Consider the following 26,008-nt stretch of genomic DNA (forward strand, 5'->3'; position numbering starts at 1 on the left):
GAATGTTCTTATCCTTGAGATGTAAGTCTAAGAGTCTTTTGAAAGCCACCATACTTCCCGCAGAAACCACCTCTTGTGGTAGAGAATTCCACAATCCTGTAGCCCTAACAGTAAAGAACCCCCTGCGTTGCCTGAGGTTAAAACGCTTCTTCTCTAATCGCAATGTATGCCCTCGAGTCCTCATGCACTCTCTACGACTGAATAGCTTTTTTTCTAAAATGTGTAATGTACATAGTTCACGAGTGGGTAACGCATGGAGTGCAGGGGTCAGGAGTGTGTAATGTTCATAGTTCATAAATTAGGAGAGGGTAGCGCATTGTGTGCAGGGGTCAGAGGTGTGTAATGTACATAGTTCACAAGTGGGTAATGCATAGAGTGCAGGGGTCAGGAGTGTGTAATGTACATAGTTCATGAGTCAGGAGAGGGTAACGCATAGTGTGCAGGGGTCAGGGATGTGTAATGTACATAGTTCATGAGTCAGGAGAGGGTAATGCATAGTGTGCAGAGGTCAGGAATGTGTAATGTACATAGTTCATGAGTCAGGAGAGGGTAACGCATAGTGTGCAGAGGTCAGGAATGTGTAATGTACATAGTTCATGAGTCAGGAGAGGGTAACGCATAGAGTGCAGAGGTCAGGAATGTGTAATGTACATAGTTCATGAATCAGGCCTGAGTAGCACATAGAGTGCATGGATCAAGATTGCAAAACATACTGTGTCCGGTCATAGCCAGGTACTGGAAACGGGTGACTGATGTATTGTCTGTCCCAGTCCCATGCACCCCATTGATTTGCCTGTTGGGGGTTTTAGATGAGGAGCAGTGGCCAAGGCATACTAGAATTATGTTAATGGAGACACTATTCTTGCCCTGTAAGGCTGTGTAACAATTAGATTCCAGCCTGCTTCACTGATTAATACAGAAGGAGAGGCTAGAACTTTCATGGTCAGGAACTGTGGCACAGAAGATTGCTCCACTTGGATCCAAAAAACCATGAATAGTCCTGTGACGGTACCCGCCGTCACTGGGGTGAAAGACAGATACTTAATGGTTTGGATTGCTTCAAGTGGGACAGTAATTATTTGTCAACAATACATCTCAAAGAATATATGAAGACTCTGGGACTCCAGGCCCAGCTGCCTATTGCCAATAAGGCTTCACACAGTCAGACTCCTAGCAGATGCTAAAATCCTCAGCTCAATCACCTGTCTTCCACACATCGTAATTATGCTGATTTACTCTGTGTTTAGACTTCTAATAAATGTATTTTATTTATGTATTTATGTATTGTATTTTATTTTAGCCTTGTTGCCGGCAGTCTGATCTTTCAGTCTGGTTTAAGTGCGCTGAGTTAATTAGCATGTTAATTAATACTTTTGCAAGGCACTGTAGATGGGATTAGCCATGAGTCAGCTGTACCCCGTTATTTAACCATCGTGTGATGTTTTGGGTAAATATTTGGGTCATTGTTCATTTAGGGACTGACATACTTCTCAAGTGTATATAAATTATTTGTGACTGTTCAATAAAGAGTTCTACTTCACCATCAATCTAGAGTCCTGTCTCTTATTGGGGAATCTGCTACAAGGGATTGTTATGCTCTTTATACTCCCTTGAATAATCACTAAGCTCTTGTAAGAGCTTGTTTCTGTTCCTGCTTCACTCTCAGGGGAAAGAGGTTCACCCACTGGAACCTGGAGCCTTGTCGTAGGTCCAGGGTGGGTAGGAGATGGCGAGACCCCAACCAAGCTGCAGCGGTTTGTGGGGTCTGAGGTGGTTATGGTGTCTGGTGGAGTGCTTGGAGCCCTCAGGAAGCACTAGGAGCATCCGTCAACTGAGGTACCCAGTCGGGGTGCCGGTTGATCCGTTACAAGTCCCCTTTCTTTTCTTTTTTTTTTGATTATAAACGTTTATTGAAAGTATACTCAAGTACAAAAAGAAGAACATTTGTATCATTGGTATAAAAGTGCATCATTAGTACAACTTTTCAAGTAATAGTCATCAGATAAAACATAAAAGAAAAAGAAAAGAAAAAACAAAACAGTCAGTATACATCGGTTATTGTTTGAGATATAACATTACCAGAATATCGAAATATATCTGAGTTGAGCAAGTGGGATAGCAGAAACTCTAATATGAGGTTAATAATCCGGGCAGCTCCTTTGCCTCAGAAGGAGGTGCCCGTTTAATATAGTTTATGGATGTAAAGCAGTAACATGCTTAGCCATTATGGAAGTGTAAATACTTCAAATGTTGGTCGACTTACTATAGTGTAATATTTCCATTATGTGATCAAGGAACATTTGTATAAATACCAAGGGGTCCATTTCTGGTCAAATTTTGTCTTGGTGTTTGTAATGGTATGATGGTATTGTTCCATCAATCTGATATCCTCAATTCTACTTAAGACTTGATTGAAAGGGACAGAAGCTTCTTTCCAATGTTTGGAGATGACCCATAACATCGCAATACAGATGGTATGTGTCAGACGTGTAAGATGTGTGGGAGTTTCAGGAATATTTTTAAATAGTAGGCATTGTAGGTGAGAAAGTGGAATTTTTTTCCCTGCAACCCTCGCTATCAGGTGGAACACTTCCAACCAGACATTTTGAATTTTGGGGTATTCCCAGAAAATATGCAATAGAGAGCCCATATCCTCACAACCTCTGAAACAATTGGGGGAGATCTCAGGGTAGAATTTATTTAATTTTTTGGGGGTATAATACCATCTCGTAAATATTTTAATAGCTGTTTCCCTTACACCTAGCGATTTGGTGGCTTTACACATATTTATCCACATATCTCGCCAGTCTCCCACTGACAGAGAAGTCTGCAGTTCCAACTCCCACTTAATCATATAACTTAACTTTGTATCCAAGTCACTAGTGTTGAGTGAGGTATATATTGTAGAGATATGTCTCCTGCGTGTGAGATCCTTCAAACATATATATGTTCATATGTACTGAGAGGAGATCCTGATGGTTTGGGGTAGTATGACCCAAAAAAGTTTTTAACCACTTAAGCCCCGGAGGATTTGGCTGCTAAAGGACCAGGGGTTTTTTTGCGATTTTTTACTGCGTGACTTTAACGGACAATTGCGCGGTCGTGCGACGCTGTACCTAAACGAATTTGACGTCCTTTTTTTCCCACAAACAGAGCTTTCTTTTGGTGGTATTTGATCACCTGTGCGATTTTTTGATCACGCGCTATAAACAAAAAAAGAGCGTAAATTTTGCAAAAATAATAATATTTTTCACATTTTTTTATATGAAATTCCCCAAAAAAAAAAGTAAAAATCAAAATTTTTTAACATTTTTCGGCCAATTTGTTTTATGCTACCTATGTTTGGTAAAAAAAAATCGCAAAAAGCGTATTTTGATTGGTTTGCGCAAAAGTTATCGCGTTTACTAACAAAGAGAAAGATTTTTGTCATTTTTGGTGTTTTTTTTTTTAACGCATAATGGCGGCGATCTGCGATTTTTTTTTCGGTACTGCGACATTGCGGCGGACAGATCGGACCCTTGACTGACATTTTTGACACTTTTGGGGTTACCAGTGACATTACTGCAGTAATCAGTGCTATACATATGCACTGTTACTGCAAAAATGACACTGGCAGGGAAGGGGTTAACTTTATTGGACAGGGAGGGGTTAAGTGTGTCCTAGGGGCGTGCTTTCTACTGTGTAGGGACATTGCTATTGGTGTAAAAGCAAAGATCAACCGTTCTACATAGTAGAACGGTCAGATCTTCACTTTTACACAGGGAGAACTGACAGGCAGCTTGTTTACACAAGCTGCTCTGTCTTTCTCCCTTCACAGGAGCGATCGTAGTGTGGCCGGCGGACATCGAGTCCGCCGGTCACACGCACTGACTTGCCTGTGAACGAGCCGCGGCGGGCGCGCGCCCGCCCGCGATAGGCTCGCAAGTCAGTGACAGGCGAGTGACGTACCGATACGTCACTCTGCCTGGCCGGGGCTGACCGCCGCAGTATATAGTCGTGCGGCGGTCGGCAACCGGTTAATGAGATCGTAGTTGGGTTTTTCAGACTGAGGGATATTTTTAATGTGTAATAACGTATCGAAAGAGTGGAAAACTCCCCCATCATAGAGGTCATACAGCGAGGTCAATTTATTATCCGACCACCATGCGAACCTCTCGGGGGTGTTGAATGCTTCCTGGAATCTGGGGTCACCTAGAAATGAGGTGCCGAGTGGGGGACTAGATGAGAGGGGCCATCTTTTGATAATAAATCTCCAAATTTTGAGTGTGTCTGAAATGATTAAATTATGGGAGGAAATTTTGCGCATAGGGATCGTAGGATCCCATAATAGACCTGCTAAGTGATAAGGGGTGACTGAGTTTTTCTCGAAGTTGATCCAAGGCAGATTTGAGGAACGATTATGCCATTGTGCCATCTGAACAAGTCTACTACTAATATAGTAGGACCATATATTGGGGAGGCCTAGACCACCAGCACGTTGGTGATGATATAATATGTTAGCTGCATACCTGGGTTTTTTGTTACCCCAAATGAATATATTAATAGCAGATTGGTCCCCTTTCTTTTCTAAACCCCCTGCTGAACTGCTGGGGCCCGGGGAAGTTTTTGATCAACTGCTGGAGACTGCAGGATTAATTTGCTGGTGTTCAGAAGTAGAGTCTCCTCTCTGCCCCTGAGTCCCCTGCTGAATTGACAAGGCACCGGCCCCACACAGGAAGGCTGGTTCTACTCCCCTATAAGCAGCCCTGCATGTGTGTTGTGCAGTAATGGGGAGGGCTGACAGCCTTCAACTTTTGGACAGGCAGAACAATGTGTGCTGTAGCAAGGGCACAAAATGAAGAGGGGGAGAAAAGAGGACATGCAGGAGGAATTTGTAGCATTGCTAAAGAAAAAGGTGTGACAAGTGCAATGCTGTGAAGGAAAGCAAAGAGAGAAGTGCTGCACGAGGGTGTTAGGGTCTGTGTGTTAAGGGGCTTTTGTTCATGTCAAATAGACTTGTAATAGTATGGAAATGTAAAACCTATGGGTATGCAAAAGTAACACCTAAGAAAATGGAGGACTCTATTGAACATGACATCTGTTATTAGGGTCCATCATAAGGAAAGCTTCAAACAAGAGGTTTTCATTGGAGTCTACCCAAAAGGAAACCACTGCTCTGCCAGCAAATGCTGCAGTCAAGTTCAAGTTTGGTCAAACTACCTGGATGTTCCACAGCACTACTAGAAGAATAATAATATTCCCAGGTAAAACTAGACAAAAGAGACACAATTATAACCATAAGCATGGCAAAGGAATATAATGTGGTTGTTGTCTCAGAGCTCAAACCTTGTAATTGGTATAAAGTCAGTAAGAAGCAAGTGCGTTTATTTTATGATGACTTTGATGAAGATCAGATCACATATTTGAAGCCATTCATGAAGATGTTTTACATCTGTAGGATATGGCCACATCAGGCAGACCAGGATATTTTGGACCGGAGCTCAACATCCTCCATAGTTGGGAGGACATGTGCATACACCGGCTCTGAAGGCAGACATTGTAACTCTGGTTCTAGCTTTATAGAGGAGAATGTCTTCACCAAAATGCACTAGAAGTTTATTGGAGAATGAACCCGGTTTAGTGTATTTTAACCCCTTCACGCCGATGTAACACATATACAGTATCTCACAATAGTAAGTACACCCCTCCCATTTTTGTAAATATTTTATTCTATCTTTTCGTGTGACAACCAGTGGCGGCCGGTGCGTTGGGGGCGCTGCCCTCCCCCCCCCATCCATGCGTCTGGCCCCCTAATCTACATGCGGGGCGCCGGACGCATGGAGTTCAATGGGGCTTTTTTTTCAATCACCTGATTAGAGCCAGAGGCTCTAATAGGCTTCAGCAAAGGGTGGATCCGGGGCACAGAGCAGTGCGCCCCGAACCCACCCATTGTGTGACAATAGCGAATGAAAATTTGCTATTGTCACACGGATCCTCCTCCTGGCCAATCAGGAAGCGGTTCCTCCCACTTCCCGATTGGCCGAAAGGCAAACCCCATGCCATTGGCCGAGGAGGAGGCAGGAGGACTGAGGACTCGAGGAGACGCCGGGGGACTGAGGAGAAGCTGCCGCTGCCTGAGGTAAGTGCACTGGTCTCGCGCGCGGGGGGGGGGGGGGGGCACGCTTACGCTGTTCACTCTGCATTGAAAGGGGGCACGCTGTTCACTCTGCATTGAAAGGGGGCACGCTGGTATCTCTGCATTGAAAGGGGGCACGCTGGTATCTCTGCATTGAAAGGGGGCACGCTGGTATCTCTGCATTGATAGGGGGCACACTGGTATCTCTGCATTGAAAGGGGGCACGCTGGTATCTCTGCACTGAAAAGGGGCATGTTGGCATCTCTGCATTCAAAGGAGGCACGCTGGCATCTCTGCATTCAAAGGGGGCACGCTGGCATCTCTGCATTCAAAGGGGGCACGCTGGTATCTCTGCATTGAAGGGGGCATGCTGGTATCTCTGCAGTGAAAGGGGGCACGCTGGCATCTCTGCATTGAAAGGGGGCACGCTGATCTCTGTGCATTGAAAGGGGGCACGCTGATCTCTGTGCATTGAAAGGGGGCACGCTGGTCACTGCATTGAAAGGGGGCACGCTGATCTCTGTGCATTGAAAGGGGGCACGCTGACCTCTGTGCATTGAAAGGGGGCACCCTGGTCCCTGTGCATTGAAAGGGGGCACGCTGTTCACTCTGCATTGAAAGGGGGCACGCTGGTATCTCTGCATTGAAAGGGGGCACGCTGGTATCTCTGCATTGATAGGGGGCACGCTGGTATCTCTGCATTGATAGGGGGCACACTGGTATCTCTGCATTGAAAGGGGGCACGCTGGTATCTCTGCACTGAAAAGGGGCATGTTGGCATCTCTGCATTCAAAGGAGGCACGCTGGCATCTCTGCATTCAAAGGGGGCACGCTGGCATCTCTGCATTCAAAGGGGGCACGCTGGCATCTCTGCATTGAAGGGGGCATGCTGGTATCTCTGCAGTGAAAGGGGGCACGCTGGCATCTCTGCATTGAAAGGGGGCACGCTGATCTCTGTGCATTGAAAGGGGGCACGCTGGTCACTGCATTGAAAGGGGGCACGCTGATCTCTGTGCATTGAAAGGGGGCACGCTGACCTCTGTGCATTGAAAGGGGGCACCCTGGTCCCTGTGCATTGAAAGGGGGCACGCTGGTCCCTGTGCATTTTTTTTTTTTTTTTTTTACATTTTTATTATCCTTTTTACATACAAAATCAGACAAAAAATATAAAGCAGTGTTAATGCAGCCAATTACTTGGGTCAAACACTCCAAGGCTTTGCATAAATAGACAAAAAAAAAAAAAAAAGGAGAAGAACAGAAAAAAAAAAAAAAACCCACGAAAAAACAGAAGAAAAAAGGGGGGGGATTAGAGATTCAAGATTCAGCCTGGGCCTATCTAGGTTGCATCCCTTATGTTGCCAGAAAAATCGCCCGTGTCCCTAGAAGAATACCATTCTAAAAGGGCATATCATATCTGTCAAGCTCTCTTCTGAAAATGTGTATTCCAGAAATGATCTCCATCTGGTAAGAAATCTCGGGGTAGTACGTGGAAAGCATCACGTCAAGTCTTTCCAGTTGGCATAAAGACAGCAAAGATTGTTGGACCTGTGAGAGATTTGGTGGGGTGGAGTTAATCCAGTTAGACATAATCGTTCTGCGTGCTGCCAAGAGGCAGAGGTGGGTCCATTGTGAAGAAAAGGATATGCAGTTAAAAAGGCAGGTAGGAGGAGTCTTGGGTACACCCATACCCGAAATAAGAAAAATATAACCCAACACACTGTCCCAAAAATTGCTGATATGAGGACATTCCCAGAGTCGATGTAAAAGTGTAGGCCGTGTAACTTTACACCACGGACATTGCGCTTGGGTAGGATCATCTGGGCAATGTCAAAAAGGATAGTAAGCCCGATGCATTATTCTAAAATGAGTTTCCCGCCAATTTTCCGAAATAATAATAGAGTGTATTCTTTTATAGCTCTTAAGAAGCTTTTCCGGTAATGTTTCATCCCCCAGAATGTGAGACCATTTCTGGAATAATACCTGTTGAATACTACCCAACGAATGAGACACTAAATGCTTATATAGAATAGAAATAGAATATTCTTTTTGATGAAGCACTACGTCGATAAAGGAAGGTTTAAATGGATTTGTTCCATATCTGCAGCCAGTCCGCAAAAAGGAAGTCATTTGTAGGTAGAAAAAGTAATGAGAAGAGGGCAGATTAAATTCCTGTCTTAGCGCTTGAAAAGATTTAAAATGGTTGGTAATACTGTCATAAAGCGAGGAGGCTTTAGTTAGTCCCAAAATTACCCACTGTCTGAAGGCTGCTTGTGTAGTAGAGGGAATGAACGTGGGATTACCTTGAATAGTAAGGTAGCTAGAGATACTGGAGGGCAAGCCCACCATCCTCCGTACCTCCCTCCATGCCACCACTGTATCTCTGATGACAATATTGTTTTTAAGATGGGGTGGTAGCGCCCTGAGAGAGGAGTAGAGGATGGCTGGCGGGGTATATGGAAATACCAGCGCTTCTTCAAGCTCGAAATTAGAATATTGTGATGTTACTGTGAGCCAATCAAGACCCTGTCTTAATAAGCATGATAAATTATAAAGGCGAATATCAGGGAGACCTATCCCCCCCTCAGACCTCGGGAGAGAAAGTTTTCGTAAAGCAATACGAGGTTTTTAGAAGCCCATAAAAAAATGTTCAATGCTTTATTTATTCTCTGCACATCCGAGTGCTTCAAGAGTAAAGGAAGTGTCTGTAATGGATATAAAAGGCGCGGAAAAGATACCATCTTAAATAAATGAAATCTCCCGAAAAGTGAGAGAGGGAGGGTCGCCCAGGTCTGCAACTCAGAGACAATTTTACAAATGAGCGGTGGAAAGTTAAGGGTGTATAAAGATGAGGGGTCCCTTCCTATGCGAATGCCAAGGTACATTATATATTGTGGCGCCATAGCAAATGGGGATAGTCTACGCCAGTGAGCGGACAGTTGAGGATGTAGATCTAATACCTCACTTTTATCAAAATGTATCCGAAAACCCGAGCAGAGACGGAAGGTCGCAAATATTTCTTTAAGAATTAAGAAATCATTAAGAGGATTAGACGAAAAGATCAAAGTATCGTCCGCAAATAAAGCAGATTATAAGGTTTGGTTCCCGACAGGAATTCCGCTAATACCCTCTGGAGAATTAAGAAGTCTAGATAAAGGCTCATGGGCCAAATTAAAAAGAATAGGGGAAAGAGGGCAGCCTTGGCGTGTCCCTTTCGTTAAGTGGATAATATCCGAAGTGAAATCTAGCGTAGAGAGCTTAGCAGTCGGTGATTTATACATTTGTTGAAGAAACAGAAGAATAGTCCCTGTGCATTGAAAGGGGGCACGCTGGTCTCTGTGCATTGAAAGGGGGCACGCTGGTCTCTGTGCATTGAAAGGGGGCACGCTATACCTTAATTACTGAAGGCCCCTTTCACACTTTTGTGACCTCAAAGTCACGCAATTTTTTACAGCGTTTTTTGCCGCAAAGAAATGCCCATTACATTTTTCTGTTTGCGCCCCCCAAAAATTTTGAGCACCAGCCGCCACTGGTGACAACACTGAAGAAATGACACTTTGCTACAATGTAAAGTAGTGAGTGTACAGCTTGTATAACAGTGTACATTTACTGTCCCCTCCAAGTAACTCAACACACAGCCATTAATGTCTAAACCGCTGGCAACAAAAGTGAGTACACCCCTAAGTGAAAATGTCCAAATTGGGCCCAAAGTGTCAATATTTTGTGTGGCCACCATTATTTTCCTGCATATACATATACACACTATATATATATATATATACACACACATACACACACACGTATACATATACAGTATACACACACACTATAATTTTTTTTTTTTTAAGGCCCTAGAGAATAAATCGGTGGGTTTTGCAATTATTTTATGTCGCACGATATTTACGCATGGGCTTTTAACCTCTTGCTGACCGCTTGCCGCAGATTATTTTGGGTCAAGTAAGGGTCAAAAGGTCAAGGTCAGTATATTTTGGGCATTTTTTAAAAGAGTATCAGTTTCAGTTAGTGTCAGTGTGTTTTAGGTAGGATAAAAAAAAAGAAGCATAAAACGCGCACAATTGTTTTTGGGCTGTACTATGGGTACAAACAACAACTAACATACACATGTATGATATAGCTGCAATCACCAGGAGCAGGGGAATTTAATTTTGGGTTGTTCCTTGGTGGTAGGTTATAGTAGTAACAAGAAAATACAGCTAAATTAAAAAAAAAAAAAGAAGTATTTTTCTTACTGTGATAATAAAAGTCACGAGAGATCGATCATCATTTACCACCAAATGAAAGCCCAATTTGTCCAGAAAAAAAAAAAAAAAAGCACTATTATCCACCTTGAAGCACAAAGTAGTTGTGATGATATGTACACTTTTACTAACAGGAGTCAAAATTGCTAAATTGTGCTTAGGCATCAAGGTTTGAACTACCCTTAGGCATGAAGGGGTTAAACAGACCACTTAGTACATACACTAATACAAAGAGAGAGGGAATATTGCTCACCCGATATATAAAATATAGGCTATCACTGCTACCAATATTACTGCGGCACTGAGACCAATGCTAAGACCAACAATGAGCCTTCCAGCTGATTCGGAATCTGCAAATACAATATAAAATAGAATTAGATACACAAATTATAATACTTTATTGTACTGGCAGTCAGTTGACATCTTACCTAACTCCCCTTTCACATGGGCCGATCAAAGGCCCCTTTCACATGGGCCGATCCGTTTTCATGGACTTCACTAACTCAGGGAGGATCGCTCCATCGATCCCCACTGAGCAGGCGGATGACAGGTCCATCTCTGCTCACTGTGCAGAGACAGACTTGTCAGAGGCTCGCTTCCCTCTATGGGGAGATCAGATGAAAACAGACCGCACAGACACCGACCCGCTGGATGAATAGCGAGAGTATCGCCATCCATCTGTTTTCAGCGGATCTTGTCGGATCGGATGCCAGACGGGTGTCAGCAGGAAACATGTCCACTGACGTCTGCTCCCCCATAGAGGAGAATGGGTGGCCCGATCAAGCCTGAAAATTGGACAGGTAGACCTAATCGGTCCGATTGTGTAAAAGGGGCATAATCCTCCTTTAGGAGAGCAGAGAAGAGACAACATGACACAATGTTACTATTCTGTGTCACCCTCCCACTATGACCCCCCCAGAGAAGAGGAGACAGGATGACCCCAATCTATAACACCCCGATATATGGAATATAACATGACCCCACAAAGTCACCAATACCTTCTGCTTCCAGCATCCTGAAGAACATCGTATCATTGATCAGCCGGTATTCCCGGATCTCCTCACTGACCGGGTTTGTGATCCTGACCCGGAATCTCCTCTCGGCGTCGTCTCTCTGCACACTGGGGATAATCAGCGTCCTATTGTCATCTATCAGCCGGTATCTTTCAGGGAGAGGCTCCCCGTCCACCTCCCAGGTCACAGCGCTCTCTTCTCCAGAGAACTGGACGCTCACAGCCATCTCCTCACCCAGCCGGCTGCCATTACTGGTGATGTTGGAGATGAGAACCGGATCTGGAGTAGGACAATCACCATCAGTCATAGGTCACCAACACAGAGCCCAGATACATGGAATAGAGTGCTAGCTCTTGTACACACACACTCATCCTATAGTTAAAGTGCATCTGTAATTTAATCTTTAGCTGTGGGAGCTGCATTTGTTTTCTTTTTTTCAGGCTCCCCCTCCATTATATGGGGAATGATGGGATTGGTAGTTTACAGGAAAAAAAATGGATTTTTGACTTACCGTAAAATCCTTTTCTCTGAAGTTCATTGACAGACGCAGCTCCATATTCTTTTTAACCATTGGGACGTCCCAAAGCAGTATTTGTATGAGGGGTGGGAAAACAACGCAGAGAAAGAACATAATTCCCCAAAGGCTAAACTTAGCCAACCAGGTAGCATGGAGCTCAACCAGGAACAACTGGAGCTCACCTAGAAACAACATACACCCTCAAAAGAGAAAAAATTGCTCTTTTAAACAGCAGCCTGCAAAACCTTGCGTCCAAAAGAAGCATCCAAAGATGCCAACACATCTACTTTGTATAACTTAGTGAACGTGTGCACAGACGACCAACTTGCCGCCTTACAAACTTGTATTACTGAAGCCTGATGGTGAAAGGCCCAAGAGGCACTCAGCGCCCTAGCAGAATGCGCCTTCACAGGGAAAAGTGTAACCTGACCCTTAAGTGAATACGCCTGTACCACCGTCTGCCTGATCAATTTGGATATGGTCGCAGCAGACGCAGCCAATCCCTTCCGAGGTCCTACCTTGAGGACAAAAGGAGAGTCTGATTTCCTGAAAGACTCAGTAACTGCCAGGAAAATCCTAATAGCCCGAACCACAGCCAAAGGAAAGGCAAGGCAATTTCCTTGGGATGCTCGGTCTTAGGACAGAATATAGGCAGCAAAATGTCTTAATTCAATGGAAATCAGAAACCACCTTAGGAAGAAACGGCTGATTAGGTCGAAGTAGCACTTAATCTCTGTGGACCACCAGAGAAGGAGAACAGCAGGAAAGCGCCGCCAATTCAGACACTCTGTAGGCAGAGGTAATACCCTCCCGGGATAAAAGTGCAAATCAAAGAATGCGTAGCTAAAGGGCGTTGAAAAAACACCCCCAAAGCCGACACCTGGGCTTTAATAGTACCCAATGCCAATCACTGCTCAACCCCTCTTTGGAGGAAAGCCAATATCCTAGCCAATGAAAAGGAGGGTGGATGCGCCTTAATCGATTCACACCATGAGATGTACAATTTCCCCATACAATGATAAATCTTCCTGGAGGTAGACTTTCTAGCCTTCAATAGTGTAGGAATCACTGAGTCAGAAAGACCCCTATCCTTCAATACCTGGCTTTCAACAGCCATGCCATTAAAGCCAGCGACTGTAAAGCAGGATGGAAGATCGGCCCTTGAGACAACAGATCTTCCCTGAGAGGAAGTCTCCAAGGAGCATCGGCGACCAACCTTACCAGATCTGCATACCAAGACCAGCGAGGCCAGTCTGGGGCCACCAAAATTACCGGAATCCCTTCCACCCCTATTCAGCGCAGAAGCCTCGGCAGAAGTTTCAGTGGAGAAAACGCATAGATCAGCCGATACTGACCCCCTCCAGGAGCCACCAGTGCTTCTGTGGCATCGGCCAGAGGATCCCAAGAGGCGAGGCCTAGCGCGGGGCTAGAACCTGCACACACTCGCTGGCTGGACTGGGAGACCTTCAGGATCTAGGGTATCCTGTTCGAAACCCAGTCAGGCTGTTGATTGCAGTTCTCTCAGGAACATGACTAGTTAAAAAATTAAAATTTTAGCTAAGGTTCCCTTTAAAATAAAATAAACAAGCTAAGACCCAGCCGGGGGCAAGGTCCTACTCCTAGACTAGGCAGAAACAAACTGAACCCTTTAGCAGAGTGAGTGGGTGTATACCTGCAGGGACTGCCCATAGGCGTGGTAAAGTGGTTTCCTTCCTAGTGTCCTACTCCTGTAGGAGGCAGCATAACCCAATGGTTAAGAAGAATATGGAGCTGCGTCTGTCAATGAACGATAGAGAAATAAGGTTGCCAATGATTTCTTTACCGCTTACAGTAAATGACAAGGACACTGCACTTCTGAAAAGATTAAAGAGGTTGTAAAGGCACAAGTTTTTTTTTTACCTTCATGCATTCTATGCATAAAGGTAAAAAACCTTCTGTGTGCAGCAACCCCCCCTAATATTTACCTGAGCCCCCTCTCAATCCATTGCTGCCCACAAAAGCCTTGCCTCTCTGGGGACTCACACTCCTGATTGGCCAAGGGCTCCCGCTGCTGTCAATAACAGCCAGCGAGCCAATCAGGAGACAGAAGATACAAGGCCAAACCACAGCTCTGTGTGTGAATGGACACACAGAGCCATGCCTCAGGGGCATGCCTGCATGGGTGCCCCTATAGCAAGCTGCCTGCTGTGGGGGCACCCGGCAGGAGGGAGAAGCCAGGAGCGCCAGCATGGGACCTGAGAAGAGGAGGATCCGGGCTGCTCTGTGGGGGCCTATTGGGGCTTAAAATGTACCACTTGGAGGGGAGATGTCAGGTAGGCTGTATAGGGCCCAATGATTTCTAATTGTGGACCTGAGTGTAGCTCAGACCTCACCACCCAGAAACATGTTCATAACTTACAATGTAATGTATGGGATAGGAGAACATTAATGTGAGGAGTTGCATTCTCTGTACACACAGCTGAAGGTTATATTCTCCATACAACTCTGTTACCTACCTATGTATTCTACAATCGACATCACTCCAGCTGGTACAATGCATTGTGCTATACAGTATATACACCATATCACTACAATCTTTACACTGTGCTGTATGGTATATATTGCATACTTCTCTACACTGTACTGCAGGTTATATACATCAGACAGCTCCACTCTCTTCACCGTGCTGTACGCTATTTACTCCACAACTCTCCTCTTTGTACACTTTGCTATACATTATATACTCCATACCTCTCCACTCTGTACACTGTGCTGCAGGGCCGGTGCTAGACTATTTTGTACCCTAGGCAAGACCAGCTTCTTGCGGTCTTGCCCACCCTGCAAGGCCTCATATTTTAATTGGAAGTATTCCCGAATGTTTACCTTAAACTCCTTAGGCGCCTGAATTGATCCTTCCTTTCAATACAGACAGTCTGTCTCTCAGTCCTCACGTGCTGCGCCTGCACGCACCTGCAGCCAGCCTGCACTGCTAACCGTGCGGAAAGAAGTGGGTGGAGTGGAGGTGGAGTAGGCAGGGAGGCTGTGGCACGGCGGCCTGGAGGAGGAAGGAGTGACGTCACTGGTTGCAAGACACCAAGCGGCTCAAGCAACCAGTGCTGGGTGTGTGGGCTCCCGCCCGCCTCCGCAGCAGAGAGAGCGAGCGGCCACAACTTGCAGAGCCAGTGGAGTCGGATCGGATGCGGCCTGGAAGATCCATTGCAGTCCAGATGGTGCAATAATGGCCCGGGTCACTGAATAGTAAGTAAAACACACAATCGGTTCAGCAAAGTCTAGACAGCAGTGCGCCCCTAGACAGCAGTGCGCCCCTAGGCGGCAATGCGCCCTAGGCGCAGTGCGCCCTAGGCGGCTGCCTAGTTCGCCTAGCGGGAGCAGCGGCCCTGCTGTGCTGTAATCTATATACTCCATACCTCTCCACTCTGTACTGTATGTAATATATTCAATACCTCTCCATTGTGTACACGGTGGTGTAATTCTATACCTCTTGGTATACTGGGTTGTATGTTATATACTCCATACCACTCCACTCTCTGCACTTTATGTTATATACTTCAAACCTTTTCACTCTGTATGCTGTGCTACATGTTATATACTCTATACCTCTCCACTTCATACACTGTATTGTACTCCATATACTCTATACCGGGGGCAGCAAGCTGTTAATCGTGGTCCACCTGTCAACTGTAGGTAGCCGATGAGTAGGTTGAAACCATGACCCTGCATTGCCACTCTCCAAAGCAGAGAGCAGGAGGTTTCACAGTACTGGATGGAGGGCGGGAGCTGCCGGAGTTAACTTTTCACATTAGTCTGCAGGTTATTGGTTGCTGGGAATGCCGGGCGGTCCACGCAACCAATCACCAGCTTATTAATGTAAAAAGTTAACTTTGGTAGCTCCCGCCCTCCATCCAGTACTGTGTGCACACCTGCAGTACACCTGTGTGCAGTACACCTGTGTAAGGTAGGAGAGTGCTACCTTCACACCGGTGTGTCATTGTGTGTATATGTTCAGACTTCAGAGGACACTATGGGGAGGGGGGGGGGTGATATGAAGGGGCAGAGGACACTGCTATGGGGGTGCAGAGGACACTTGCATATTACATATGAATGGGGGCAATTTCATATTACACATTTCCTTATTAAAAATTGTCTAGTGGTCTCACAAATATCTAATAATGAATTCCAAGCCCTGGCTAAGGGGCCAAACAAGCCATATACAGTGCCTTGAAAAAGTATTCATACCTCTTGAAATTTTCCACATTTTGTCATGTTCCAAACAAAAACGTAAATGTATTTTATTGGGATTTTATGTGATAGACCGACACAAAGTGGCACATAATTGTGAAGTGGAAGGAAAATGATAAATAAATAGTTTTCAAAATGTTTTTGAAACATCTCAGATGAGATTTAATGTAGAAAAATGTAAAGTAATGCACTTGGGGGCCAGAAACCAGAAAGCAAGCTACTCACTAGGGGGGGAACCTCTGGGTGAGTCTAGGATGGAAAGGGACCTGGGGGTACTGGTAGACAACAGGCTTGGAAGTGGCATGCAATGCCAAGCCGCTGCAAGCAAAGCCAACAGAATACTGGGTTGTATAAAAAAGGGGATTCACTCCAGAAATAAAGAGATTATTCTTCCACTCTACAAGACTCTGGTCCGGCCACATCTGGAGTATGCTGTCCAGTTCTGGGCACCGGTCCTCAGAAAGGATGTGCTGGAACTGGAGAGAGTCCAGAGAAGGGCAACAAAAATAATTAGGGGAATGGAGGACATCAGCTATGAGGAAAGACTACAAGCACTGAACCTATTCTCTCTGGAGAAGAGACGATTGAGGGGGGATATGATATCAATGTACAAATACTGTACTGGCGACCCTAGCATAAGGAACAAACTATTCAGAGAAAGGAGATACAATAAGACATGTGGCCACTCACTAAAACTTGAGGAAAGGCGGTTTAACCTTAAAGTGCGTAAGGGGTTCTTCACTGTAAGAGCGGTAAGGATGTGGAATTCTCTTCGTATCAGCGGGGAGCATTGATAGTTTCAAAAAACTATTGGATGGACACCTTAAAGACCACAACATACAGGGGTATACAATGTACGGTTAAAAGCAAACACACACACACATCATAGGTTGAACTGGATGGACTTGTGTCTTTTTTCAGCCTCACTAACTATGTAACTATGTTTTTACAAATAAAAATCTGAAAAGTGTTGCGTGCATTTGTATTCATTTACTCTGATACCACTAACTAAAATCTAGTGGATCCAATTGCTTTTAGAAGTCACTTATTTAGTAAATAGAGTCCACCTGTGTGTAATTTAATCTCAGTATAAATACAGCTGTTCTGTGAAGCCCTCAGAGTTTTTTTTAGAGAACCTTAGTGAACAAACCGCATCATGAAGGCCAAGGAAAACACCAGACAGGTCAGGGATAAAATTGTGAAGAAGTTTAAATTTGAAGCATGGTTAGGTTATAAAAAATATCCCAAGCTTTGAACAGCTCACAAAGCGCTGTTCAATCCATCATCGGAAAATGGAAAGAGTATGGCACAACTGCAACCCTACCAAGACATGGCCGTACACCTAAACGCAAATGCATCAAATACCTGTGATGTAACTAGTCTGTACTCGTGCATTCCACACCATCTTGCTATATCTGCGATGTCCTTCTATTTGGAGCATTTTTCAGCCTTGCCACCCACTCAAACTGCCTATGTTCTAGAGGTTTTGGATTATTTACTGTCGCACAATTATTTTTCATTTGATGGCTTTTTCTATCTCCAAAGGTGTGGGGCTGCGATGGGGGCGAAGTTTTCGCCCTCACTCGCCAAACTTTTTATGGGTTGGTGGGAGTGGTCCCACATCTTTGGAGATAGAAATCCATTTAGACAGTATATATGTTTATTTTTTTGTTATATAGACGATCTGTTGTTTATCTGCGATCGTAAGGTGGGGATCTAGAATCCTTTCCGACTTATTTAAATTCTAATGACAAAAATGTGTCCTTTACTGGTTTCATGAATAATCATCAAGTATGTTTTTAGATGCTCTTCTTACTTCCACTAATGATCGATTAATCACCAACCTTTACAGAAAGCCTCTAGCTGGCAACACTCTTTTCATGGCTCAATCCAATCATCCAACACCCAACAATCAGGGGCATACCAATCGGCCAATTTATCCGGTTGCGCCGTATATGTAGTGAAGACACTGATTTTGAATGAGAGTCAGAGGAACAGTTTTTGAGGTTCTTACAGAGGGGTTACCCTATCTGGATGCTTGAACGTGCCAAATATTGCAAAAAAAAAAAAAAAGGATAGGCGAGAGCTTCTTTCTAAACACCGGAAACGGCAAAACAAACAGATGGATAAACAGATGGATAAACAGACATTAGTTACTACTTTTAGTCGAGATTTCTATCAAGTGAGGGATGTAATAAATAAATATTTACCCATTTTATTTGAGGATGAACTACAATTGAAAATGCTAGAAAATGGCATTAATTTCATCCCCAGACGGGCACGTTCTCTAGGTGCCTCTCTTTCACCTAGTCTCTTTTGTTCAGCTGTCAAACCCCAAACCACATGGTTATACTGCAAAGGTAACTACAAGTGCGGTAATAATGACTGTTCTAGTTGTCCATACATGCTTGGGGGTCAAACCGTGTCTTCCACTTCTAACGGCAAGACCATTCAGTTGAAACAATTTTGCAATACTAACAACGTAATATATATTATTACTTGCAGGATATGCGGTATGCAATATATAGGATGCACAACTCGCAAATTACGAGAGAGGTTTCGTGAACACTTGAGCGCAATTAGGACAAAAAAGTCTACCAATACAGCAAGACATTTTAATAACTTACATAATGGGGACCTTAGTTCTATGCAGGTTCAGGTAGTGGAAAAAGTTAAACTTCCATTTAGAGGAGGTGATTTGTTTAAAAGCCTATGCAAAAGAGAGGTATATTGAATATTCCAATTGGGCACCTGCATCCCGCAAGGAATGAACTATGAGTGGGATGTATCTCATTATTTTGAGTAAAAGCCCCCTTTATAGTCTTTCCCAATTTTCTTTATTCAGTCATTTTTAGATATATAAGTGTTCAAGACACTTGCTACACTTGTAGTCATTCTCATCATAGTGAGTTGATCCAATACAATATACAAAACAGTCTTTATATATATATAAATTAGTTGTCCATTAGGAGGGAGATATACTGTAAATATATAAAAAACTTTCTTCCCACCTGGAGCCATGGATTATTTATATTATGTATCCATGGTTCGCAGGTACAAGTTTAGCAAGATTGTTACCTTGTTCGAGTTTAAAATCATATGTGTATATGTAGGAGAACTTTTTACGGGGTTTTGTGTCTTTATAAAAAATATTATCTACAAAGGCTTCTTATTAATTATAGATATATTCTAAAGGCCACCCTTTATATGAAATATTAATATATTAAAATAATTATAACTTTTTATATATATATATATATATATGCATGATAAATGGGCAGGCGGAGCCTGCAGTTGTGGTAGGGGAGGGGCCGGCCTATTTAACGTCGGGCCGCCCTCCTCACTGGGCTGACGTTTTCGGGTACCGGACCACGCCTAACTGACGCAGCCGTTCAGTGTCATACCGCCGTCAGCTGTTCACAGGAGCTCTCCTCTCCTCTCCAGGAAGCCGTGTGTATGCGGGGAATGTCCCGTGCCAGCCGCACGCTAACGGTCAGCACCAGGCGGTCTCCCCTGGCTCCACTCGCACCCGGCACCGCCTCCTCACTGTGGTCCCTCCTCCTCTGGCCGGAGGCCAGACTGGAAAAAAAAAAGTAAAATGTACATTTAAAGCAGCAGCATTGATCTCCGTGCTGGGGGGCGTGCTTCCGCATCCGGGACATGCACAGGCAGCCGCACTGGCGGGTCACCCCCCCCTCACCATCTCTGCCCACCTGTCTGGGGGGGGTCCAAAGAGAGGGGAATGTATAAATTCCTTACAAATCATCTGAGCTTCACAGGAGTCATTAAGGTATGCCGTTCATCACCAAGAGTTCCCCCTCTTCGTTAACTGGCGCAAAGGGGGGGGGCAGGGGCGGGGGGTCAGGAGCTTAGGCAGGTCCCTTCTTGGTTATCGCGAGACCAACACCCATCCTCACACGGAGGTACCTTCGCCCATCGGCCCAAATCATAGCTAGCGTCTCGCTATTTTGGTCAGGGTAGTCAGGGCTTCACCTTCCCAGAGGCCTACACCCCGCCATCGTTCATGGCACAGCTCAGGTCCAAATCATAGATAGCGCCTCTACCAGCCGCTGGGGTTTAGCAGGGCCTCACGTTCCCCGTTTCCCCAAATTTTATCCCGGGTCAAAAAAAAAAAAAAAAGCGCCAGTTAAAGCCCTGTCGTATGAGTTTTTCATCTCCTCTTTTCCTTCCATGTCATCTCAGCATGTCTCACACATCAGACCAAGGAGACGACTTCTCCCTGCCTAGCATGCCAGCCAGGCCACCCACTCCGGTGTCCGTTCCCGTCGCAGGAGGTAGCCAGGTTCCGTCAAGTCCAGGTTCTATGAGGACATGGACCATTCCCAAGATTGCCGCCGAGTTGAGACAGAGGGGGATACCATTTCCGGCCACAGCCAGGAAGGCGGAGTTGTACAGGATCTTGATATCCAACACCGTCAACCCGCAACCAGGGACTGACGCACAGGACAGTGTCAAGGTGTAACGCTCCTGCGTTTTATGTATGATGTGGATTTTCAGCTGCAGAAATATTCCACTTCAGTAGTCATGTAGAGAAGCGCTGAGACACCAATCCCAACTCTCAATGACTCATCATGTGTGGATGATCTCAATTCAGCAAGTAAATACACACACTCAATAAGATGTTTCCTAGAGTGACTTATGTATATAGTAACACAGTGATGATAGGCTGAAGAGACAGGTTGGGTAGAGATGGTAGATGACAGACACTTGAAAGGAAATGTTCTTGAAAGTAAGATAGTAGCAGATGGGATGCAGATAGGTTTAGCAATCATGTATGGTAGCAGATGACAGAGTAGCAGGTGGACATACAAGAGAGATCAACCCAGTGCAAGAACAGGTGGTAGTAGGCTCAAGAGCTAGCAATCTTAGATAATGCAGATGAAGTAATAGTCCTTAGTATGCAGAGCTAGATAGTGTAAGCTTTAGTATGAAAGTTATAGAGGTTTCCCCTGTGGGGTACTTATCACTAATAGCAATGTAGCAGAGGAGAGGTTCGGCAAGAGCGGATGATCCGGTAGCGGGATACAGGGATCAGCGCAGCGTGGTTCCGACAGCGAGGTATGCTTGCAAGCATGAGAGCTTCAAGACAGGTTAGCATCAAGGCACAAAGCAGTTTGAACGAACACATGTGAGTGAGAGCCGGCGATCTAAATAGCCATCCAGTCCGGCGCTCAGTGATAACAGCATCAGTCTTAAAGGTGTATGCGCACCTTACCAAAAGAGAATGGTGGGGCGCATACACTTATGAAAGAGTAATTAGAGTACCCAAAGGTACCAGAACATTACACAAGGACGCTTTAGCCGAAATCCAGGCCACCATGGCGTCAATTCTGGCTTCCGTTAGTAGCCTAAATCAGAGGTTGGAAAAATTAGAATCCCCCGCACCGGCCTCCCCAGCTTCCCTGCCCTCTCAGGTCTTTGGCTTGCCAGCCCCTCAGGGCACCTTCGCAGGTACGCCAACTCCTTTAGGCCCCATTTCTCACATTATTACACCAGCGCACATGGTCCCGCCCAACATCAGGAAAGACATTCTGGAGGGGAAGGACGTGAATCTTATGTCACTGTTAATTGCGTCCCAAGACATAGTCGAGAGCAAGACCTACAATTATGGGGACCTGTATGTGGTTCTGAAAGCCAAGGACCCCAGACTGAACAGGAAGCTGTCCATTCTCGAGTTTGTCTTGGCCTTCGGTCTGTTCAGGGATGTGGTCTGCTTTAACTTCCCTCATCGCAGAGAAGAGCTGGACTTGTATCTACACAAGTTGGTCGACCTGGGGCACAAGTACGGCGGCACCACCTTCTACGATTATCACCGCTCATTCTCAGCCAAGGCGGCGGCCACCTTTGCCCAGTTCAACATCAGGATAGATTGGGGCCAGCTGGACACCGAGTTGTTCTGTCGCCACTTTGCCTGGCTTGTGCCACCTGCATGCGCCACTTGTGCATCAAACTCCCACTCCACCAACTTGTGTGCCGTTGAGCCCAGTTCTTCCGCCGCCAGCGAGGTCACCCCGGGCCCCAGCAAGTCTGATCAGAAGTCCGCCAAAGACAAATTGGGGAGACCGATAGTGTTCTTGGGCAAGGCACAGGTATGCAACATTTTCAACGCGGGTGGCTGCAGCTTCAGTGCCTGTAGGTTGTTGCATATCTGCTCAACCTGCTTCCAGGGCACATGCCAAGTCCATGTGCCCCAGTCGCCTTTTCCCCAAAAGCTGACTGACCGAGGTGCAGGTCGATTCCCTGGCCTTCTTCTTGAAATCCCATCCCTCTCCGGACTTAGTCGAGTTTTTAGTTTCAGGCTTCACGAGAGGGTTCCACACGGGTCTGGTGGCACTCCCGTCAGGTACAATCGAGTGTAAAAACCTACAATCAGCCTCGGCTGACCCAGCTGTAGTCGACACTCTTTTGCAAGCAGAAGTAGACAAGGGTTTCAAGTTAGGGCCTTTCTGTACCCCTCCTTTTTCCTGCTGGCGAACCAACCCATTGGGGGTAGCCACGGGGAAATATAACAATAAAAAACGATTGATCATAGACCTCTCGGCTCCTCATTCCATCTCCACGCCAAGCCTCAATTCTCTTATTCGCTCTGAACAGTTTTCACTACAGTACACTACAGTGGATCACGCCATTCAGGCTATCCTGAAAGCCGGGAAAGCGGCTTGGCTCTGGAAGACGGCCATTTCCAATGCTTTCAAGTTGCTGCCCATACACCCATCACTGTGGCATCTGCATGGTGCGAAATGGAGGGGGTTTTACTATTTCGCCATTCGCCTGACCTTCGGGGCCAAAAGCAGCCCCAAGATTTTTGATTTATTCGCAGAGGCTCTGTGCTGGCTCTTATTAAATATCGGTTGCTGTCCAGTCATCATCCATTACCTAGATGATTTCCTGACAGTGGAAAGTCCCACAGCCACTCCGCTCAGCCTGGTAAAAATGGTGGCACTCTTTTCGGCCCTAGGGGTTGCGGTAGCCGAAGACAAAACAATAGGTCCCTCCACCAAACTGACCTCCCTAGGCATTTGCCTAGATTCGGTCGCCCCTGGACAAAGTTCAGAGGATCAAGGCAGAGATTGAGGGGTTCCTCGTTAGAGGTTCCGCATCCCCGAAAGACCTCCTGTCTCTCCTAGGTTCCCTGAACAACGCCATGAGAATTATTCCCCAAGGCTGTGCTTTTGTCTCCAGGCTCCTCTGTCTGCTCCCTGGCCTCCCGCATGACGGGAGCACTATCTCGTTGGACGGGCAGGCCAAGGCGGACTTGTCCATGTGGAGGCAGTTCCTGGCACATTGGAATGGGGTGAACATGTTCATCCCGCCTTTTTCCGACCACTCCCCAGTCTTATGGACCGACGCGGCAGCACATTCAGGGTTTGCAGCCATTTGCGGGGTCAACTGGTTCAGAGATTTTAGCCGATTCTTTTAACCGCACTTCCGCCCTCTTCGAAATTTATCCCATAGTGGCAGCAGCCCGGGAGTGGGGACACCGGTGGGGAGGTCAGACAGTAAAATGTTTCACAGACAACATGGCGGCCTGCGACATAATCAACAAGGGCTGTTCCTCATCTCTCACCATTATGAGCCTAGTTAGGAGACTCACTTGGCTCGCCGCCACCCTACAGTTCCACTTAATTTGCGAGCACGTGCCAGGTTCCCACAACTCAGCAGCTGACGCCCTTTCTCATTGCAAATTGCAGGTCTTTTTCCAGTTGCACCCCACAGCCGTGAGTATTCCAGACCCGCCACCTCGGTTTCAAGATCTCATCCTGGACTAGCCAAACTCATGGCCCATGGGAGCACGCTAGCTCAATCAGCACTCTCTGTCAACACTAGGCGCTCGTACGATCGGGCTCTGACCATCTTCTCCAGATTCATCACGGAGTACAGCATCTCGGATCCTTTTTCCTTAGACACCATGGTGGCGTTCACCTCCTTTTGCCACTTAAATCGGAAACTCGCTCACAGCACGGTCAAGCTTTATCTCGCAGGGGTGCAGTTTCATGTGATCAACACACACCCCAGTCACAGTGCTTTCATGTCTTCCAGGCCAATAAAAAACATCTTAAAAGGCATCCTTCGCTTGGAGGGCTGCAAGCCCGCGAGACGTCAACCGATCAACAGCTTCAGGTTTAGGGCCTTGTCTGACATGTTGGACACACAGCCGTTTGAAGCAGGAACAAATAGTGTTATCAAGTTTGCCATATACCTGGCCTTCTATGGTTTCTTGCGTCCCAGCGAGTTCACCGCGGGAAGGTTAAACGGGGCCTCCAACTTGCTGAGGGTGGCAGATTTGACCAAAGTAGGGGATCATTTCCTCCTGACACTACGTCACTCCAAAACCAACCAGGTGGGACCGCCGGTTGAAGTTCCCCTGTACCCAACAGGCAATCAGTGGTGCCCGGTCCGGTTACTGGACCATCTTCTCCCATCCTTGACAGGTCGTGGCCCAGATGCCCCCCTTCTGAGTCTCCACGGCTTGCCACTCACCACCTCGAATTTATGCAATATGTGAGAACCCTGCTATCCAAAATAGGTTGCGACCCCGCAGCATTCTCAGGTCATTCCTTTCGTATAGGGGCAGCTTCGGCAGCGTCTAGTCACAACATACCCGTGCATATAATCAAAAGGATGGGCCGATGGAAGTCCTCTGCTTACAGCCGGTACATTCCCCAGCCGGAGAATGAACTCAGACTGGCTTTTAGAGAACTGGCCACATAGCACTACAGTTCTCGCTTCTTTCCGTTTTGGGATATGTGTGTATTAAAGGTTGTTTTGGTTAAGTTATACCTTTTGCCCTCTTTATTTACAGGCCTGCCCGAACCACGGTTTCGGCACGCTTCAACTGTACTTCATTAAATGGTATAATTCACTCTGTTGATTCCCTGACCACAAATGGGCAGGCGGAGCCTGCAGTTGTGGGAGGGGAGGGGCCGGCCTATTTAACATCGGGCCGCCCTCCTCACTGGGCTGACGTTTTCGGGTACCCCTCCCTTCACTCCCCTTTTTTCAACAATTCCATCTTGGTGGGCCCTCTTTATTTACAGGCCTGCCCGAACCACGGTTTCGGCACGCTTCAACCGTACTTCATTAAATGGTATAATTCACTCTGTTGATTCCCTGACCACAACTCCTGCTTTATCGATTGTTGTGTACACATATACATGTAGTTCTTATATATATGTTTTTGTCTAGCTTTTAAGGGTTGTAAGTATCTAGCTGGTCTTTAACACATATGGTGTGCATGATTACTATATTAACAACATATAATCCCCCTTCTCTTTATGCGCATCATATGTGTATTCTTTTGCTATATTACTATCTGCATATATGTATCTATTTGTTTTGTTGGTGATTTGTGGAAAGATTTTTTCTTTTCTTTCTTTTTCCGTTGATTTTATATATTTGATACAATGTTTGTTTGTTTTATTATTTTTTGAACATTGTGCATTTTTCATATATATGCAATCTACATGCTGCTCATGGAAACATTCCTTAGATGTACTTGTTTGTATATATACGAACACCTGTTAAGATTAGAGCATTGCATGTATATGTATAGCATTATAAATTAGATGAAGGTGTTTTCTTTTATTGGAGCCGGGTGTTTGAAACATCTTGGATGTTATTCTCTGATTGGATAAGGTGATTTTAGCCAGTCCATAAAGGAAGACACATATCTAATTACAATCAGCAATGATTAAGCACATGGTGTGAAACGCATCTGCTGATCCAGTCTGTCTTGTATGTTCGATGTTGGACCTTTAATTTCACAATAAATTCAATTTACTGCTGGAGGTGCCGCTTTTCTTTCTACAAAGTATACGTCCACCTAAACTGACAGGCTGGGCTAGGA

The 26,008-nt window shown here is 45.6% G+C and overlaps 2 protein-coding genes across 2 annotated transcripts in view; one reads left to right on the top strand and one right to left on the bottom strand.

Moving 5' to 3' along the window:
* MIX23 (mitochondrial matrix import factor 23) overlaps positions 1 to 26,008 on the top strand; it is a 487,847-nt gene that overhangs the window by 279,964 nt on the left and 181,875 nt on the right. The gene's annotated exons all lie outside the window — the stretch shown is intronic.
* Positions 1 to 26,008, bottom strand: part of LOC309547923 (uncharacterized protein) — a gene marked incomplete at its 3' end in the record, with an annotated part of 77,601 nt that overhangs the window by 1,935 nt on the left and 49,658 nt on the right. Inside the window, exons 3-4 of the mRNA XM_082247921.1 lie at positions 11,370 to 11,663; positions 10,666 to 10,721 (exon numbers count right to left, since the gene is read on the bottom strand). Of these exons, the coding sequence (XP_082104047.1) occupies positions 10,666 to 10,721; positions 11,370 to 11,663 (350 nt within the window). The remainder of the gene's footprint in view (positions 1 to 10,665; positions 10,722 to 11,369; positions 11,664 to 26,008) is intronic.

Source organism: Pelophylax lessonae, assembly GCF_965119305.1.
Source record: "Pelophylax lessonae genome assembly, chromosome: 2".
NCBI lineage: Eukaryota > Metazoa > Chordata > Amphibia > Anura > Ranidae > Pelophylax > Pelophylax lessonae.